Source organism: Neovison vison, chromosome 1 (assembly GCF_020171115.1).
Source record: "Neovison vison isolate M4711 chromosome 1, ASM_NN_V1, whole genome shotgun sequence".
Lineage (NCBI taxonomy): Eukaryota > Metazoa > Chordata > Mammalia > Carnivora > Mustelidae > Neogale > Neogale vison.
The window spans coordinates 223,039,317-223,060,965 of NC_058091.1; the positions used below are offsets into that span (position 1 = coordinate 223,039,317).

The 21,649-nt window shown below is 36.0% G+C and overlaps 1 protein-coding gene across 2 annotated transcripts in view; it reads right to left on the reverse strand.

Moving 5' to 3' along the window:
- Nucleotides 1-1,065: 1,065 nt before the first annotated feature.
- CWC27 (CWC27 spliceosome associated cyclophilin) overlaps nucleotides 1,066-21,649 on the reverse strand; it is a 235,920-nt gene continuing 215,336 nt past the window's right edge. For both annotated transcript variants that reach the window (XM_044268192.1, XM_044268185.1), the window contains exon 14: nucleotides 1,066-1,683. In XM_044268192.1, the coding sequence (XP_044124127.1) occupies nucleotides 1,521-1,683 (163 nt within the window). In that variant the 3' untranslated portion in view covers nucleotides 1,066-1,520. The remainder of the gene's footprint in view (nucleotides 1,684-21,649) is intronic.

Sequence of the window (21,649 nt, forward strand, 5' to 3'; positions counted from 1 at the left end):
CACTATTCTCATTCATGTTTTTATACTTTTGCTAATCGTGTACATCATTAAACAAAATAGAATGCTGTGTTGCATGTTTTAAATTTTTATATAGATGGTTCCCTTTTTTCACATTATTTTTAAGATAAGCTCATACATATAACTCTTGCTTATTGATTTTCACTACAGAGTATTCCATAGTATGGATATACAACAACTTAGTTATCCATTCTTTTGTTGATGCTTCAATATATACTTAGTACAGGTCTCCTTGAGCAATGTGTGAGAATTTCTTTAGGAGATAGACCTGGGATTAGAATTTTTGGATAAATGGATATTCATATCTTTAATTTCACTAGATATTGCCATGCTGCAAAGATTGAATCATCTGCAGCGAAGCCAGCAATCTGTGTAAAAAGAATCCTCTCAGTTCAAAGTTTCAGATTCAATAATCTGGAGGTAGGGTGGTGGTGGTGGGGAATATGGCAACATATTGCATTTCTAACACGTCTCCAAGTGATACTGTTGCCACTGCAGTGTAATACTGGGGACTAGAGTTTGAGAACAAGTGCTCTAGAGAAAGTCTGTCGGATTACATTTGGGAAAAGAGAGTCAATGAAACACTATCTGAAAAAAACGTGGCTGGTGAGGTTTTATTAGGTAACTGAAAGTCAGCCTGTGGTATAATTTGAGGATTCGGATTCTAGAAAAACTGGGTAAAAAAAAGATAATATATAGTAAATAACCGGTATGATTGGTTTTCAACAAGGCTAAATTCTTTATGAGTTAGTTCTCTTGCTAGAATGGGAACTCTGCATGTTCTCCTGCTGTTGCTATGCCGAGAAGGGCAGGGGAGTAGACTGGTAGCCCTGTATTAGCCAGTGTGTGCAGTAAAGTTTGGCTGATATAACTCAGTGTATTAATGTCTTGATTACACTTATAAAACCCAGGTGCTGGCTTAGATGAAGGTGAGAATATTCCCTTGGGGAATCCTCAAGCATTATGGCATGGGGCTACTGAGTCTTACTGATGTGGCTATTTTTAGATACATAGATCCAGAACAACAACAACAAAAATCAATCTTTATATTATGTATTTTTTTTTTTTATTACATTCCAAGTTCAGTAATGTGATAACAGAATGCCAGGGAGGTTTCCCTTAAATACTCTTTCTTGCAAGAACTTCTTATAAAAAAAATATTGAAACCGAAGCCTTTACATATTTAGGATAAAGAGATAACACACCGGCTGCCACAGTCTACAAATAGTTAACATGTAAACTGGCAGGAAAGTTATTTTATTTCAGATTTAGCAATATAAAAGTTCAAATGGGGGAAAAGCATGTATCGGTAAACAAAAACATTTGCTTATCTCATTCCACAATTTACATAACAAGATAACTGTTCTTCAAAACCAGACAACAGGTTTGAAAATACTTCTCTTCACACCCTTATAAGTGATGCTGTTGGGAACAATGGCTGTTATGAGGCCATTTATTACAGGAACATTTCTAGCTAGTTCTAGTTAAACATTACTGTTGTTTTATCTTCTTTCTTTTTTTTCTCTCATCAACTTTTTGCTTTCTTCTCGTCTTCTCTTATTCACTGGATTCCGAGGATCATAGATTTCGAATGTATCTGAATCTTGCATGCTTGCATCTTTCACTTTTCTGGTTTTATCCTCAAACTGAAGTACATGCGACATCCTGAAGAGGGAGAGAGATGGTTCAGTGATTTTGGCAGGAGAACAGAAAGTAGAAATTTTATACTATACTGTCCTTGGCATAATGAACCATAAGGGTACAGAACACCAACATGGGTTTATTGTTTATTGGTGCTTATACCACATGGAAACCAACTTCTCAGAAAACACTTATATTTGAAAAACATGTCTGGAGTTTGTTCTGTTGCTTTGTACTTTTGGTAATGAGTCTCTTTGCCTCAGTCTTCACTTGAAGGTCCTTTCCTGATGGGAGGTTAAGGAATTCTCCCCAGAAGTGTTCCTTCAACTAAACTCAGAGAGCATTTTGCCAACTTCCTTTAAAGAGCACTGTCACTTAGCCAGAGTGGGCAGGGTTGCGGGGCAGAACTCCAGACAACAAACCAGCCCTATCTGATCTTTTTGTTTTCAGCAGTTAAAGGGGTCAAGAGTCAGGAATGTGTTAAGAAAATTCTTGTTCAAATGGTATTAAGACTGCCTTTTCTGGGGAGTTGCAGGGTAAAAAAAAATGATTTTTTTTTTAGTGCAAAAGGAAACTAAGCTTTGGCATAACTCCATGGACTAATTTCCTCCTCTTACTGTTGATTACAACAAATTTAACCATCCTGCTTTCTCACTTTATCAAATGCTTACTGGTCTTAAGGTATCAACATGTGCTTGAATCATAAGTGGTCATAAGCTGGCTATCCTTAGCAGCAGGGAAATATGTAAGTGATTAGTGCTGCTGCCATTAGGAGGTGTCAGAAATAAATGGAGAAGTCAAAGACCAGATTTCAGGGCAGCTGAATGAATCTGGAAAGAGAAAAGTTCAGTTTTGATAATATAAACAAAAGTAGTAAGGCTTTTCCCACTTGTTAGTTAAGCAATTTTAAAGTGGGCATACCCAACACTTTTATCACAGCTGATAGGGCTAAATTGCCTATAGGATTAACACTCCCCATACACCCATTGTAACTTTCACATGAAACCCAAATATTACATTAATTTTTTTCCCCCGAACAAGAAGAGATTTGGGCAGTAGGTACCAACACAAATCCTCCCACCCCTTTTCCCTGCAGTAGCACAAATGCTGAGTGAAATTTACTTATGTGATAAACTCTCATGGATATATTTATGTTTTGAAAAAAGATTTTGTAGAGAAATAAAATTTTACAATATTAGTGGGACTTAGCATTCACTAGCTACTGTTCTTGAGGGCTGACAAGTTGAGTCTTAACTACCATTCCCACCCCTTCCATCCCAGAAGAGCTTACTGGAATGCAATTAGTACAAGTGATATTATTATATAGATGACCTAGAATTTACTTTAATATACCAAATGAGGTAAGTCACATGCACATTTTAATACTTTATTATTAATAATTTGTTATTTGCATCAGATTTCATAATTTATTTCAATACATGAAAATGCCCTATCACCTGTCAGAACTGCTGACTTCTTACATTTCTCTTGCTTTAGTAAACACCCTTTTTTACAAAAGGCATCATATGAGATCTTGCCATTTACAACATGGCACCCTCTAGGTGGACCTAGAGGGTATTACGTTTACTGAAATAAGTCAACGACAAATACCATATTATTTCACTTAGATTTACAATCTAAAAAACCAAACAAATCAATTAACAAACAAACAGAATCAGACCTATGAATATAGACAGCAATCTTTGGGAACAAACAGAGGGGAGAGGGGTGGGAAGATGGGCCAAATGGGTAAAGAGGTGTGGGATGTACAGGCTTCCCATTATGGAATGAATAAGTCATGGAAATAAAAGGCCCAGCATAAGGAATATAGTCAACGACATTGTAATAGTGTTGCATGGTGACATAGTACCTACACTTATGGTAAGCATAGTATAAGGTGTACATAATTGAATCACTATGTTGTACACCTAAATTTAATATAACACTGTATGGCAACTATATAAAAAAGGAAAAAAAAGAAATAACAACAAAAAAGAAAATCAGAAAATATAGTGACTTCTTTACCATAGCAAGTACAGTGGAAAAACCATGCTGATAGATAATTTCAGAAATGGTGATAATGAGGCCTATGCTTCCTTAGTTTCCATTTTAAATTGTTTCTATCTTCTTTTAAGATGAACAGATAGATTTAATGGAAGAAATAGAAAAAAGAGCTCTGAATTAAGTTTACAGTAACAGAATAAATAGCATCAATTTTATCATGGATAATCACACAATTTAGTAGGACAAATCTGTAGATTCTCTGTGGGAGGAAGAAGATAGGGTATTCATAGGTTTTGATTACAACTTTTCAATTGGAGATACTAATAAAATCCTGGAAACTACAAGTATGAAAGAAAAAGGAAATGCATCACAGGATCATTGGTTATTTAAATGAATTCCTCAAGTCTGATTTTCTTATGCTTTCAGTTACCTACAGTGTTTACGTATTAGCTTCTGAGAATAAAAAAAACTCCCAATTCCTAGAAAAAGGCTGATTGTTCTACACTCATGGTTAACAAAGAACAACTAGAACCACTTTGAAACATAATCGAACTGGATTTAATCAATTAATGATGATCGCCTAGACCTAAATGTCAGTGACAACTCAGTTCAGTAAATACACCTTTGAAAACCAACTAGTCAGTGAGAGCCTTATGCTTTTGATAGTTGGCTAATCAGTCAGTGGTGGACTCGACTAATCATATTTCTGAAACCAACCAATCACTGACAGTCTCTTGTTGCTATTGGGCTTCTGAGGCTGTCAATCCCTAAATAATCTCTGACCCCAAAACTCTATATTAAAGATTTCCAACCCACTTTGCCCAGGGACTGGACCTAAAAGCATAGCTCTTCCTTACTTAAGTAATAAATTAAACTTTTTGTTTCAGGTAATAAGAGGTGGTCTTTTTCTTTGACACGTCTTACGATCAGTTCTGCATTCTCCACAGACTATACTTTTTAGGAATTTTAAGTGTATTTGCACTTCTGAGGAACAAGTTTAGAAGGGTGACAGGATGTCCTTTTGAAGGTTTTTTACCACACATTGTGGGGAGTACAGACCCTATACTGCATTTCAGTAAGTGTTTAGCAAATGATTCTTGTGCAGATACCTAAGCTGAAACCAGGAAGTAGCTCAAAACATACCCTTTAAAGCAATTTTATTCAATATTCCTGCATTGATAGTGAAAAACAAAACCACTGTCCTTAACTTATTAATATCTTTCTATATAAACATTTTCTATTTCAAAAATTATTGCTCTCTCTGTCCAAAAATACAAATGGATTTTTTGGTAATACCCATTTCTATTAGGACTGCCCACATTTCAAAAATGACTTTACTAGAACTTGTCAATTAAAACCTTATAGGCACCTTCCTCCTTTCTATCCCATGAGAGTATCTTGCAACCATTGGATTTAGTTGGCTCTGGTATAAGAATTGAACTCTAAACATGTGAATAACAGCACAAAGTCCACAAAGAGAAACAGATTTTCCTACAAATTTGAAAAAAACAGAAAGCCGTAAATTAAAGTAGCTGTCTTTTTCAACTGTTTGTTTCATACACCACTGCACTAAACAAGTTCAACATTTTGATTAATAACAAACCTAAACCCAGAGGAAAGAAGGGGCTATCAGCTTACAAACTACTTCAGCTTTAATATCATAATACTTAGCATGGCTGGTTACTCAGCAATAATATTTAATCTTTAATAGAAGTAAAAGCATAATCAAATGGTTCACCCATTTATCTTTCAACATGCTTTGGTCACTTCATTTTAAAAAGCAGAACAAAACAGTTATTATGATTTTCAGCATAATAAACTCCTGACCTATGTGCCTCCATAAATCACAGACTGCATGAATTGAAAGCATGCCCACATTTTACAGTCTCCTGTGAGAATACACATGCAGACTTATACTACAGACTTAACTCAAGTACACAGGTCTGGTCCTTTACAATACTGTATCTCCCGATAACTCAATACTATTCACTCTGTGTCTGGTCATGGAACTGGCCCAACAAGAGCAGTTAATTTTTTGGAATTAATTGCACACTGACCATTTACATATGAACATTTTAGAAGGTTCACTTGAAGGCAAAGACAAAAACTTCAGTTCTCTTTAATAAAAAATTTACATAAGCTCAGATTCTCAAATAAGAACACTGACTTCAGTGTGTTACAGAAATATGGAGGTTTACATTTTCATAGAGATTATTTGGTAGAACAGGTTTTTTGTCCCCCCCCCCCGTGGGGTTGTATGAAATTATAAACAAAGTAAACAACTGATTGTTCAAAAAGGACCTGGACCTTGACTAAACTCACTAATCTGACATTCAGTTTTTAAAGTTCTCCCAAATCGTGAAATAGATTAAGAAATGACAGCAATTGATATTAATGGAGAACACAAGAAAGGTACTTATTCTCAAACATACAGTAAGTAGTGCAATATAGAATTCCAGAATAATTTGTTTCTGACTAAAATGCATTAAGCATAAGCATAAGATTACTTATGCTTCTATTGTAAATAGCCATCTTTTTCTCAGGAAATCTATAAACTACTCCTTCCCAAGTCTCACCAATTTAGGAACTTACCACCCCATCCTTAGACTTTGGTCAGTGTTCTAACTGTTCTACATCGGTACTATTTCTCCTTCCAGTCCTGCAAAGGTTCTAAAATAATATTAAGTTTTTAAAAAATTAAGTGGTTCCACACTCAACACAGGGCTGAACTCACAACGTCAAGATCGAGAGTACATGCTCTATTGACTGAATCAGCCAGGTGCCCCTAAAATAATCTTTCTAATATATTTCTTTCACCAGGAATTACTGACTATTGTATTAGACTGAACTACCTCAGCCAGACCCTTAAAACTCTCTAACAACTACATCTTCCTATCTTACCAACCTTATTTTGTTTCTTTCATCATTTACCCTTTTGTAACTGGCTATGCACTTAATTATGATCAGACCATCAGTTATTTGAGACGGTTTGAATCTTGTTCATAATTGTATTCCCAGCACCGAGAATGGTGATTTGTATTGTAAAGCAAAACCCCCCAGATCCTTTGTACTGGCCAGGCCTGTTGGCTGGTACTAGCTGGTCTGCTAAACTAACACTTGATCTCCTTTTTTGGGCAGGGAACGTCTTTTATTTTTGTGATAAACTTTTAAAATGTCTAATAGGTCTGCACAAAGTCTCATGCTCAGCACAAGCCCACCTTTTCATGACCTCTCATAGCTCAGCACATACTGATTGCTGCTTTTCCACTGTCCTCCGATCACTTAATGGCTGGTTGTACTCATAGACTTCAGTGGAAGTATGCCTTATCTTCTTTTCTACTGACTATGGTTCCTACTGTAAAAGTAGATGGGTTTTTTTATTTTTAATTTTTTTATTAAGTAAACTCTGTGTGCAACATGGGGCTTGCACTCATGACGCGGAGATCAAGAGTCACATGCCCCACCGACTGAGAATGGCAGGTGCTCCTTGACAGATACTTTTTTTTTTTTCTGATAGGCATTTGTATGTCTTTATTGGAGAAGTGTCTGTACATATCTTCTGCCCATTTTTTTCCAATTTATTTATTTTCAGAAAAACAGTATTCATTATTTTTTCACCACACCCAGTGCTCCATGCAAGCCGTGCCCTCTATAATACCCATCACCTGGTACCCCCAACCTCCCACCCCCCCGCCACTTCAAACCCCTCAGACTGTTTTTCAGAGTCCATAGTCTCTCATGGTTCACCTCCCCTTCCAATTTACCCAAATTCCCTACTCCTCTCTAATGCCCCTTGTCCTCCATGCTATTTGTTATGCTCCACAAATAAGTGAAACCATATGATAATTGACTCTCTCTGCTTGACTTATTTCACTCAGCATAATCTCTTCCAGTCCCGTCCATGTTGCTACAAAAGTTGGGTATTCATCCTTTCTGATGGAGGCATAATACTCCATAGTGTATATGGACCACATCTTCCTTATCCATTCATCCGTTGAAGGGCATCTTGGTTCTTTCCATCGTTTGGCGACCGTGGCCATTGCTGCTATAAACATTGGGGTACAGATGGCCCTTCTTTTCACGACATCTGTATCTTTGGGGTAAATACCCAGGAGTGCAATTGCAGGGTCATAGGGAAGCTCTATTTTTAATTTCTTGAGGAATCTCCACACTGTTCTCCAAAGAGGCTGCACCAACTTGCATTCCCACCAACAGTGTAAGAGGGTTCCCCTTTCTCCACATCCTCTCCAACACATGTTGTTTCCTGTTTTGTTAATTTTGGCCATTCTAACTGGTGTAAGGTGATATCTCAATGTGGTTTTAATTTGAATCTCCCTGAGGGCTAATGATGATGAGCATTTTTTCATGTGTCTGATAGCCATTTGTATGTCTTGATTGGAGAAGTGTCTGTTCATATCTTCTGCCCACTTTTTGATGTGTTTGTCTGTTTCGTGTGGGTTGAGTTTGAGGAGTTCATTATAGATCCTGGATATCAACCTTTTGTCTGTACTGTCATTTGCAAATATCTTCTCCCATTCCGTGGGTTGCCTCTTTGTTTTTTTGACTGTTTCCTTTGCTGTGCAGAAGCTTTTGATTTTGATGAAGTCCCAGAAGTTTATTTTCGCTTTTGTTTCCTTTGCCTTTGGAGACGTATCTTGAAAGAAGTTGCTGTGGCTGATATCAAAGAGATTACTGCCTATGTTCTCCTCTAAGATTCTGATGGATTCCTGTCTCACGTTGAGGTCTTTTATCCATTTTGAGTTGATCTTTGTGTACGGTGTAAGAGAATGGTCGAGTTTCATTCTTCTACATATAGCTGTCCAGTTTTCCCAGCACCATTTATTGAAGAGACTGTCTTTTTTCCACTGTATATTTTTTCCTGTTTTGTCAAAGATTAATTGACCATAGAGTTGAGGGTCCATATCAGGGCTCTCTACTCTGTTCCACTGGTCTATGTGTCTGTTTTTATGCCAGTACCATGCTGTCTTGGTGATCACAGCTTTGTAATAAAGCTTGAAATCAGGTAAGGTGATGCCGCCAGCTTTATTTTTGTTTTTCAACATTTCCTTAGCGATTCGGGGTCTCTTCTGATTCCATACAAATTTTAGGATTATTTGCTCCAGCTCTTTGAAGAATGCCGGTGGAATTTTGATCGGAATGGCATTAAAAGTATAGATTGCTCTAGGCAGTATAGACATTTTAACAATGTTTATTCTTCCGATCCAAGAGCATGGAATGGTCTTCCATCTTTTTGTGTCTTCTTCAATTTCTTTCATGAGTGTTCTATAGTTCCTCAAGTACAGATCCTTTACCTCTTTAGTTAGGTTTATTCCAAGTTATCTTATGGTTCTTGGTGCTATAGTAAATGGAATCGATTCTCTAATTTCCCTTTCTGCATTTTCATTGTTAGTGTATAAGAAAGCCACTGATTTCTGCACATTGACTTTGTATCCTGCCACGTTGCTGAATTGCTGTATGAGTTCTAGTAGTTTGGGGGTGGAGTCTTTTGGGTTTTCCATATAAAGAATCATGTCATCTGCGAAGAGAGAGAGTTTGACTTCTTCATTACCAATTTGGATACCTTTTATTTCTCTCTGTTGTCTGATTGCTGTTGCTAGGACTTCTAATACTATGTTGAACAAGAGTGGTGAAAGTGGGCATCCTTGTCTTGTTCCTGATCTCAATGGGAAGGCTGCAAGCTCTTTCCCATTGAGGATGATATTTGCTGTGGGTCTTTCATAGATAGATTTGATGAGGTTCAGGAATGTTCCCTCTATCCCTATACTTTGAAGCGTTTTAATCAGGAACGGATGTTGGATTTTGTCAAATGCTTTTTCTGCATCAATTGAGAGGACCATGTGGTTCTTCTCTCTTCTCATATTAATTTGTTGTATCACATTGATTGATTTGCGAATGTTAAACCATCCTTGTAGCCCAGGGATGAATCCCACCTGATCATGGTGGATGATCTTTTTAATGTGCTGTTGGATCCTGTTGGCTAGGATCTTGTTGAGAATCTTAGCATCCATATTCATTAGTGATATTGGTCTGAAATTCTCCTTTTTGGTAGGGTCCTTGCCTGGTTTGGGGATCAGGGTAATGCTGGCTTCATAGAAAGAGTCTGGAAGTTTTCCTTCTGCTTCAATTTTTTGAAACAGCTTCAGGAGAATAGGTGTTATTTCTTTGAAGGTTGACAGATACTTTTTAAAGCAGTTTTACATAGACTAATCCTAGAGCCCTGCATCAAACACAGGCTGTATGTTAGAATCATTCGGGTAGCTTTAAAAACTATGCCAGGCTTCTACCTCCAGAGGTATTAATTTAACTGTGCTGGGATGGGGCCCCAGCATTGGTAATTAAGTTGGTAATTAAAATTTTTTCCTGGTGATTTTAAAATACAGTCAAATTTAAGACTACAGCACTGAAGTTTAAGAATCTTTACATTTTCACATTGATTTATTTCATCAGTCATTTGTTCTGGCCCCTTCAGAGATGAACATCCAGTTCCTAATGATGAACTACTCAGGTGCTTGAAGAAGCATAGGTGGCCTCTGAGCTCATTAACTGAATAATCTCAAGTGTATTATCCGTTTCTTATATATCATTTGAAGATAAGGCAAGAAACTGGACTTAATTCTTCACTCAACAAACATCTGAGGACATATTATGTGTGAGAACCTGTGTCAGACACCAGGGACGCAAGCCAAATACGACCCAGGCCCTGCCAATCTAAAGCGAACAGTCTGTTAGGGAGATGCACACACAGACACCAGAACAAATGTACATTTTGGGATTGTTTGCAAAGCGTGAGGTGACAGTAAGAGCATCTATGGACACAGCTCTCCACAAAAAGCTTTCACATGTTGTTTGCTATAATCTTCACAGTTGTAGTAGTATGGGGGAGGCAGGAAAGGCGTTGTCATCACCCCCACTGCACAGGCAATTTGTGAGATTCATGGTCAAGAAACCTGTAGCTGGTAAGTAGTTGGTGAGGTAAATGTCTTCAGAGGTAAGAAATGTTCATCATGTGAAGATGGATTTAACTTTAAGAACAATCCAAAAGTTAATTCAGTGCTAAATTGAGTGAATAAGTTAAAAAAAAAATCAGATTGGGTAGTGCTTATTTTGGACTAATTTTTTTTTTTTTAAATCCAACTATAAAGAGACAAGAATGATTATTTGTTTAGCTCCCAGACTGGCCTTTAAAGCATTTCCAAAAGAGAAGTTTCACAAATGTCTTGAGCAACATAGGAGGCTCTTTGGGAAAAGATACTTCTCTTTTAGAAGAAAACTTGCTAAAAAAAAAAAAATAATAATTTTCACTGTAAATTTTTATCCCATTATTGTCTTTAGTAGCGCTGTCTAGAATCTCAGTCTCAGTTTCATCTTATACTTCCTCAAATGAGGATGCTAGGTTGGGACACCCCCTTCAGCTGGAGTCCCAAAGCTGGAGAGCCAAGGGCCCGTAGCCTGCCCCTCGGTGGTTGGTTGTTTGGCAGTCTCCTATCAGTCATCTAATTAGTAAGGAGTGCACTGTGGTTGATGATGATATCCAGGTCTTTTCTGTTATATATGTATTTTTCAAAATGCAAATCTAGCCATGAAAACTCTTCTGTGCTAAATCCTTTGGTGCTCCCCATTGTCTACACAATGAAACCCAAATTTCTTATTTAGACTTTGTAATTTGGTTTTTGATTCCAAGTTCCTGTATCACCTTCTCTGATCCCATTTATACCCCAGACATCCTGAATTACTTGCAGTTTCCTGAACAAGACCTGCACTTTCCTGCCTCTCTATGGTGATACATTTCTCTCCCTTGCCTTGGCTGAGGTGTCATCCCTTGTGGGAACCAGTGCCTGATTCCTCTCCTGGCCTGTCCTCTTTTTCTAGTGGGGTTAGGCCCTCTTCTGTACATTTCTCTAGTTTAGGCTCCCTCACTAGACTGTAGTTGCCTCAGTTTTACTTGCCTTTGCACCAGCACCAGTCACCAATGCTTGGCAAGAAGAACACTCTCAATAAATTTCTGATGAATTAATAAATGTTTCTGGGTAACCAGTCACTTCTGGTTACTTCTAAAACCTTTGGCTAGAATTTTGAATTTTTTTTTTTTTACCATTCTCCTTAATAATATTAATATATATAATTCCGAATTATTTAGCTATTACGTTTATAAATCCTTGCGTTTTCTAGGTCAGTAACTTTCAAACTCCACAACACCAGAGAAAAGGTTAACATTTCAAAAAGCTAAAACAAAGTATTCCCACCACTACTAATTTTATGTTATGAAAATCCAACACTTATCTTTCTCAAATGACCACTTAAATTGCCTATGAATTGACATTTGTCTTTTGTACTCTTTGTCTTTGAGATCTGAGGTGGGGGCAAAACACATATATTGTCCTCAGACAGCCTCCCTTGAGTTGGGTTGAAAGGCCTTGCCATTCTTTGTGAAACTGTCATCCTCATAATTTGTCTTTAGTATACTGTGTTGACAGCTTCTCATTTCTCTATTAAATTAGAATTCCTAAGAAACCCAACTAAATAACTCCTAGTTATTATTTAAGTTTATTATTCTACAGGACTACAGATAAGAAACTTAAATGATCTGGTTGAAGGTTTCTTTTGAGGGGGAGGACTGGAAAGGAGATTTGCATTTGAAAGCAAAAATAGCCCTTTTTGTTTTTAAAGAAAAATTTCAGCAAGACAAAACATTTTTCAAGTTTTGCCCACATTTGATTCTTTGAAAGGACCACACCCAGCTCTGTATCATAGATGGCCTGCAGCATACTCTTTCCACGTCACTTCTCTGGAATGTCCTACCACCCCCTTCCCACTGGTCTGTGTCCCCTATCCTTTCAAAGCCCAAGGGTAATTCCCATCCCTTATAAAAATCTTCTGACTGTCCTGGCTTTCAGTATCCTTCCTTTTGAGTTCTCTGACACTTTCTATGGAAACTTTTGTGCACTGCAGTTGGAAGACCTGAGTTATAGTTCAGTCACTAAATGCTACTGTAGGAAAGTCACATTGGTTTTCAGGCCTATTTCTTCATCTGTGAAGAGGAGATTGTGATATGTGCCCTAATTATGTCACATAATTAGAATGAGATTCAAACATCATGCCTCCACCAAGTCCAACAATTATTATTTCAATTTATTTTGTATTTTGTATATATGTGCTACACATAAACTGTGCTTGTATAAAGTTATATTTCATAATATTTTATTATACTGCATAGACTTTTTCAGATGTTTTTGTGTACACCGTCATACACACATAACTTAATTGATCTTACTTACTTTGGAGGCTTGTATGTATATTTTAAAATATATCCAGTCTTGGGTGCCTCCATGGCTCAGTTGGTTAAGCAACTGCCTTCAGCTCAGGTCATGATCCCAGGGTCCTGGGACTGAGCCCCGCATCAGGCTCCCTGCTTAGTGGGAGGCCTGCTTTTCCCTCTCCCACTAAATAAATAAAATCTTAAAAAAAAAAAAGTAAAAAAAAAAAATCATCTGTAATTCCATAGCTCATCAATAATTATTATAAATTATACAGGTACATCACTTCCTGTACTTTTCCTGTGCATCTCTCTGTATATATATATATATATATATATATATATGCATGTATAATATATATATATGGATATTTGTGTGTGTGTGCATGAAGGGATCATAATGCATATATTTTATACATTTTATAATTTGCATTTTTAAAAAAGATTTTATTTATTTATTTGACAGACAGAGATCACAGTAGGCAGAGAGAGAGGAGGAAGCAGGCTCCCCGCTGAGCAGAGAGCCTGATGTGGGGCTCGATCCCAGGACCCTGAGATCATGACCTGAGCCAAAGGCAGAGGCCTTAACCCACTGAGCCACCCAGGTGTCCTATAATTTGCATTTCATACCCAACTATACTATGATCATCTTTACATGGATAACTCTACTTTTTTACTTTTTTAAAGTTACATGGATAACTCTACTTTTTAATTTTTTTTTAAGATTTTATTTATTTGAGAGAGAGAGAGAGTGTGTGTGTGTGTGCATGAGTGGTGGGGAGAGGTAGAGAGAGACGGAAAACAGACTCCCTGCTGAAGAAGGAGCCAAAGATGGGGCTCAATCATCTGACTCTGGGATCATGACACAAGCCAAAGGCAGACACTTAACCTACTGAGCCACCCAGGGACCCCGGATAACTATACTTCTGTATCATTTAATTAGCTTTCCAGTATTTGGGGGTTCTTGAGTGGCTCAAATGGTTAATTGGTCTGCCTTCAACCCAAGCCATAATCTCAGGGTCCTGGGATCTAGCCCTAGATTGGGCTCCCTGCTCAGTGCAGAGTATGCTCTGCTTCTCCTCATACTGTCTTTCTCTCAAATAAATAAATAAAATCTAAAAAAAAAAAAAATTGTCTAATAGTTTATCCTATAGATAATTTACAATCAACCCTATGTTGTAGGATTCTTAGGCTTGTTCAGATTTTCACCTTTATAAACAAAATGCTGCTAATAGTATCTATGTGAATAAGAGAATTTTGGATTTTCTTATTTGTAGAAATTTTGTGGAAGAAAGGCTGGTACAGTATTCTTTCTTTTGGTAGCATAATTCTTTTTCTTTCAGAAATGACCCTCTCCACTCTCAGTCCAGGTTGTTGGAGTAGAATGACATCTGCTGTCCTTGTCCTAGTAAGGGGACTCATGTAATAGGCCTGCCCAGAATAACCAGTGATTACATCAGGGCATGGGCATTTGAATTTGAAAAGGCCAAACAGAATTGGTTCCAGAACTTTTCCTGGAACCATTAAGGTTGATCATAATATAATCCTAGAGCTTCTGACGGCCATCTTTGGCACCCCCTAGGGGAAGCCTGGCCTACGGATGAGGCCAACTGAGAGGAAAATGGAGCCAGGAGACAGAAAAAAGAGAATACTGGTTGAATTCTCTGGTCTACTCATGCCCTAGCTTTACTTCTTAAGCTTCCCTTGCTGATAGAGTCCCCATTTTTGTTTAAGATATTTCTATCATTTGTAATGGAGAATCTTTACTAACGTTTAGGATATATTCCCAGAAGTAGAATTCTTAGGACAACAATTTGTACATTTTTAAGGTATTTCATATGAATGGTCTAACTTCACTCCGGAGAGGATTTATCAATTTACACCCTCATTGGCAAAGTGCCTTATTTTCCTTAATAGCTTTTGCTTTCCCTTTTCTCCCATGTTTTTGGCTATCTGTATTTCTTCTTTTGTGATATGTGTGTCTATCCTTCGCCCACTGGAAAAAAACGTGATATTCAGCTTTTCCATTTGGATTTGTGAGAAATTTTACTATATTAAAATATAAATCTATATTCATCACATATATTCAAAATGCCTTTTCTAGCTTATCATTTGTCTTTTAATTTTATTTTTTTCTGTTGAGTTTTACTTACCTATTTCCTTTCTTCCTCCCTCCACCCTTCTTTTCTTCTTTCCACCCTCTGATATAGAACTTTACAGTTTTTTATATAGTCATTGTGAGCAGCCTCTTCCTTTGTGGCCTCTGTCCTTAAAGTCATACTTAAGTCTTTCTTCACATTAATACCATGTAAATTATCCACCTAAATTTTCAACACCACTTTTACAGTTCTCTTTTCATAATTTTGGCATCTGACTGGGAAAGATCATTACTTTCTTACTCTTAAACAACATTTCTCAAAATTTGTTTATTTTTTAAAATAGATTCTGTTTTTTTTAAGAGGTTTAGATTTACAGAAAAATTGAGCAGTTAGTACGGAGAGTTCCCTTATACCCTCAAACCAATTTTCTCTATTATTACCATCTCATGTTAGTATGGTACATTTGTTACACTTAATGAACCAATATTGATACCTTGTTATTAAATCCATAGCTTATTTATATTTCCTTAGTCTTATGGACTAAACTGTGTTCCCCCAGATTCATAAGTTGAAGACCTAACTCCCAATATGACTGTCTTTGGAGATATGGCCTTTATAGAGGTAATTAAGATAAAATGTCATTCTGTAATACGAATGTTGAATAATTATGTCGCACATCTGAAACCAATGTTATATGTTAATTATACCTCAATTAAAAAAAGATTACATGAGGTCATAAAAGTGTGCCTTAATCAAAAGACCTAATGTTCCTAAAAGAAGAGTAAGAACCACGAAGAGCATATGCACACAGAGAAAAGGCCATGTGATAACAGAACAAGAAGGCGGCTATCTGCAAGCCAAGGAAAGAGGTCTCTTTAGAAATCAACCCTGCTGGGGCGCCTGGGTGGCTCAGTGGGTTAAGGCCTCTGCCTTCAACTTAGGCCATGATCCCATGGTCCTGGGATCGAGCCCCACATTGGGCTCTCTGCTTGGCAGGGAGCCTGCTTCACTTCCTCTCTCTCTCTGCCTGCCTCTCTGCCTACTTGTGATCTCTGTCAAATAAATAAAATCTTTAAAAAAAAAAAAACCTCAACCCTGCTGACATACATTTTCATCTTAGACTTCTAGCCTCCAAACCTGTGAGAAAATAAATTTCTATTGTTTAAGCCACCTAGTCTGTGGACTTTTGTTATGGTAGCCCTAGGAGATTAATACACTTAGCTTTTACCTAATGTCCCTTTTTCTATTCCAGTATCCCAATCAGGATATCACACTCGTTGTCATGTCTCCTTAGGCTATTCTTGGCTATGGTGATTTCTCAGAATTTCCTTGTTTTGATCCCTTTGACAGCTTACAGGAGCACTTGTTGGGTATTTTGTGGGATGCCTACACTGATGGAAATTATCTGATGTTTTTCTCATGATCACAGTGGGCTTATGGGCTACTGGGAGGAAGACCACAATGTAAAGTGCAATTTTCATTACATTATATCAAAAGCAAATACTATCAACATGATTTATGATACTGATGTTGACCTTGATCACCTCACTGAGTGCCTTTCAGTTTTCTCCACTCTAAAGTTACTCTCTGCCCTCCCCATCCCCAGCCCCAGCTTTCCATCTTGTACTCTTTGGAGGGAACTTATTATGCGTAGCCCATACCTAAGGAGTGAGAAGTTATGCTTTCCTACTCTTTCTTAAAAATTTTCTTGGCTATTTTTGCTTATATATTTTTCTCCATCCTTCAACTGGTATTTTTATTTGGAGTATATTAGGTTTATGAAATAATTTTGAGATAATTTGTTTTTTGTTAAAAATTAAGCATTCTAGAAACATAGTATACCTATCTATTTAGCCATAAAACAGGTTGCGTTTTCTTAATTAAAAAAAAAAAAAAAAGTTTTCTGGGCACCTGGGTGGCTTAGTTGGTTTAGTGTTTTCCTTTGGCTCAGGTCATGATCTCAGGGTCCTGGAATCCAGCCCCATATTGGGCTCCCTGTTCAGTGGTGAGTCTGCTTCTCTCTTTCCCTCTGCCCCTATTTGTGCTTTCTTTCTCAAATAATAAAATCTTTAAAAAAATGTTTTCTAAGTGATTATATTAGAGCACTAATTAATTGATTAACTGATACTGATCTGTGTGTACTAATTGTGTATCTGGCCACAATAATGAAGTCTTAGAACTTCTGGTAGGTAACTTTGGATTTTCTAGATCGCAAATAACTTGGTTTCTTCCATTCCATTTTTACATATAAGTAACTAAAGAGAAGATAATGAACTTACTTATCAAACTGGAATCTGCTTCCCAGTTCACAGTCAAGAAACTTTGGAAGTCTAAAGATGACAGATACTGTTACAGGTACTTTTGCTGCTAATGAAAAATAAAGATCAAAAAATTTCTGCAGAATCTGGGTAACTAAGTTAAACATTTGGTACTTATTGTAATTTTAAGAAAGCATATCTAATAATAAGCTTTTAGTTTTCCTTCAAATAAATTAATTAAAACTCATCATATAGAGAATAATGACATTATCAACCCCAAATATTACAACTCTTTTTTTTCTGTGATTCTGTGTTCACTTTTGATACGGTTTAAAATGTAAATGGCAATTTTGTTTAAACTTTTGACATTTTCATATGATTTCTAGAATATATTTTAAAATATCAATTGGATGATTCTTCCATTTTGATAGTATCTTCCCACGGTCAGCGACTCTGACAAGTTTCTATTTATGAAGAATCTCATTTGGTCTTCTGCAGCATTATTTACAGTCCTTAATAAAATGAACACTAATTAGGGAACAAGGTTTATAATCCTATACTATCAAAATGTAATATTTAGGTGAAAACAATATAAATTTTTAATTTTAGAACTTTTCTCCATCACTGATTATAAGTAACTTAGGGTTCTCTTTTCACAAATGTTAAAGCTTCTTTAGGAATTAAGAAGTTATAGGGTTAAAGTATCACTCCATATAAAAGTACTATGAGTCTTTTTCAACGTGAATTAGATAGTAGAAATGACAGTAATTCATATGAAGAGACAGAAAAAACATGAGTGAGGCCAGAGATCAAAATGTGTTAAAAAACAAACAAACAAACAAACAAACAAACATCCAGATAAGTGAAGTCACTGGGATTCTTCATGTCCAGCAGAGTAGGGCAACACAGGACAGAGGTGACTGAGAAGCAGAAGAGGCTAAATAGGAGAAGGAAATCAAGGAGGAAAAGGATGAAAGAACACTCAAAATAGGAGACAAACAGTGACTTAAAGGAAGCAGAGAAAAATGCAGACAGAAGTGGCCAAAACTTAGAAGAGTGATTTAAAAATTGACCGTGGGAGGACAGCAGTAACAAAAATTTAAAAAAATGTTTTTAAATATTTGAAATACAAATGAAGATAAGTATAGGAAAATAGAGCATTAGGTAAACCAAGAAAGATGCTGGCCTATGGAAAAAGAAAACAAAGATAAACACTAGTCGAATTTTTTTTAATCTTCACCATTAACATGGGAAAACTTCCTTTCTTCTGAATTTTGAATGAATGTTAATAGTATTTCTTCCTTGGTTTGGGGTTTTGAAAAGCCAACTCTTAAAAAAACCTTTTGTTTCTGTCATTTAAAAAGAAAAAAAAATAATCCTCATAGAGTGTCTTTAATAAATATTGAGTATTTTTGGAGCAAAAGTGAAAGATGTAATTTTTAAAATAGTTTCATCAGCATGGGAATAACTTCTCAGCTTTCCCGCTTATCTAACATGCTTCACACTCAGTAGGATACAGGTGGAAAGGTTTAAGAAGCTTTCCAGAATAAATCTGAAATACACATTCTAACACCTGCCCTGGGGTTTAACCAACTGGTCAGCCAATAACATTTAATCTATGGCTAGTGAACTAACAAAACAATTTGGGAAGATGGAGTTCTCAGTCAAAAAGTCCTGGTAAGCAGCTGGGGTACATGGCTATCTGCCCATCTCTCTCAGAACAAATCCATGAACAAAGCAAACTTACCTAATGTGATAGAAATTTATTTCAGTTCAAACTATAAAAGCAGAGTCAATACAGAAGAGTTTTCTTTAGAGAGAAAAAAAAGGCAGAAAAAGGTGACTTCGGGGACTGGTGGAAGGGCTTAGAAATAAAATAACCATCTTTCCCACGGTCAGCGACTCTGACAAGTTTCTATTTATGAAGAATCTCATTTGGTCTTCTGCAGCATTATTTACAGTCCTTAATAAAATGAACACTAATTAGGGAACAAGGTTTATAATCCTATTCCTTGTTTCATTTTATCACTACTTTAGAACTTGGCTAAGAGGAATAGAAGAAAAACATTTACATTATACTGAGCTTGTAATTCTCTGCTCTCTAAAGTGATGATGTTCTTTTGCATTATATTTAAATTTTATTTTCAACTGATAACCCCTCCACCCTTCCCTTTTCTTAGTACCCGCTCAAGGAGAAAAAACAATATTTCATTAATGAGGCATTACTGTTTACCATAAAATTATCAAATCTCAAGTTTATTTTTTTTCAAAAAGAATTATGATAAAAACTATAGTTGCAACTTATTATGGGTTAATTAAGAAAAGGTCATAAAATTTGTCAAACATTATAGTAATGGTATAAATTCCAATAATTATTTTGATAGATCTACTAACAAATACAGAGGAATTACTTTTCAAAAATAACAATGACAATATAAAAAATGAGAATAACAAAACATTTATTGAGCATTGATACCCTGCTAAATCCTCTAAAAAAAGTATTTCATTTAGTCCACAAACTAACCTATCAGAATTACAGTTTAACCTATCCTATTACGGTGTAAGGAACAGGATTAGAAAGATTATACAATTTGCCTAAAATCACATAGCTAGGAAATTTCCAAGTGGGGATTCAAAGCAGGTTTGGCTCCAAATTCCATACTCATAACCAATCTATTCTTTATATTCCCATGGAAAATTATGACTAAATGTGGGTAAATGAGGCACTTCTTTTTAAGTTAAACTTTTAAATCACTTTCTGAATTTTAAGTCTTCAAATAATACAGGGTTTATAATATTAAGGACATGGACTTAATATCTATACCATGATTTTAAGAGAGATAGACAATTTTTGACCAAAAATTTATAATAAAGTCCTGAAGTCACTTGTTTGGCCTTGTTACCACAGTTTACAAAAAACAACAACAACACTGCTTTAACAAGCAAATGTGAAAAATATGTAGGTTGGAGAAATTGTTACAATATAAAATCACACACACACACACACACACACACTTGAACTAAGCATGATTAGCTGTTTTTGAGGTCTACCACCTACTAGCTATGAGATCTTGACCAAAATTACTTAACCTTTGTATGCTTCAGATTCTTCCCACATAATCTGGGCATAAGAATAAGATCTAGCTTATAAATTTAAACAAGATTGATGCTTTGTACATGTTCAGGAAAAGTTAGCTCCTTCTTAAAACTTTTATTTCTACTAAAAAACAGGCCAAGCCCAACATTTTAAATATTATGGCCAACTGAATTAGCTGCACACAAGGAACAGAAAGAACATTATTATTAAATTTAACTTGGTTATCTTCAATAATACCAGAGAGGATAAGAGGTGTTAATAATTCAAAATGGTAGGTAGTAGGAAGAATATATATATATATATATTTTTTTTTTTTTGGTAGTAGGAAGAATATTAATGAATGTCTTTGGAAGATGACTTTGTGGTTTACATATATATATATGGCCACCCTAGATGTCCTGGGGATTGACATCATGTATAACAAAAGTGAGATATTATCCACTATATGACTTTGTTAATCCTTTGTGCTTTTTTGTTCAGTACCAGGGAGATGGAAAAAATTCTGTTGAAACTTCTCATAAAACATTTATAAACTTATACTATAAAATGGCAATCAAATATCCTAGATTTTGTTCTTTTTTTTATTCTTCATGCTACTTATTTTCCACATGCAATCTTTTCCATTACTTTGAAGGTAGGGAGTTTGTCTAAAGACTGATTATTTCCTTTTTGGCACTGGGGCTGCAATTCAGGTAGTGGCCACCTGTTAAATAATGGGACCTTTTATTGATTCCAGGGTCAATTGTCTAAGATTTTTCCAGGTGTGGTTACCTCAGAGAAAATACGAATGGAGCAACATTATCCAGATGCTTAAGCTTTTAAAGTAAAAATATGTGTTGAACAATAAAGGTCCAACTTGCTTACCAGATATTAAATAGTATTATATGGCTACAATAATTTAGTAGTGAAGTACTGACACAGGAGTAGACAGAAAAATCAATGTAAAATAATGAAACTGACCCCAAAATATTCCTAAGTCCTTACTCTATGTAAAGGATGTGTTTAATAGCAGTGGGGGAAAACACAGGACTATTCAATTGTGGAAGTTAGCAATATAGAAAAAAGTGCTGCAAGAGTAATTTAACATAATCACGAAATAATCAATTCAAGGTAAAGATGTCAGTTAAAAATAAAAATAAAATTATAAAACACTTAGAGAAAGATACAAGTAGGTATTTATATAATCCTGGCATTATGAAAACCTAAAGAGTGACACTGGGCCACAAACATGAAGAAAAAATTGGCAGATTTAGCAATG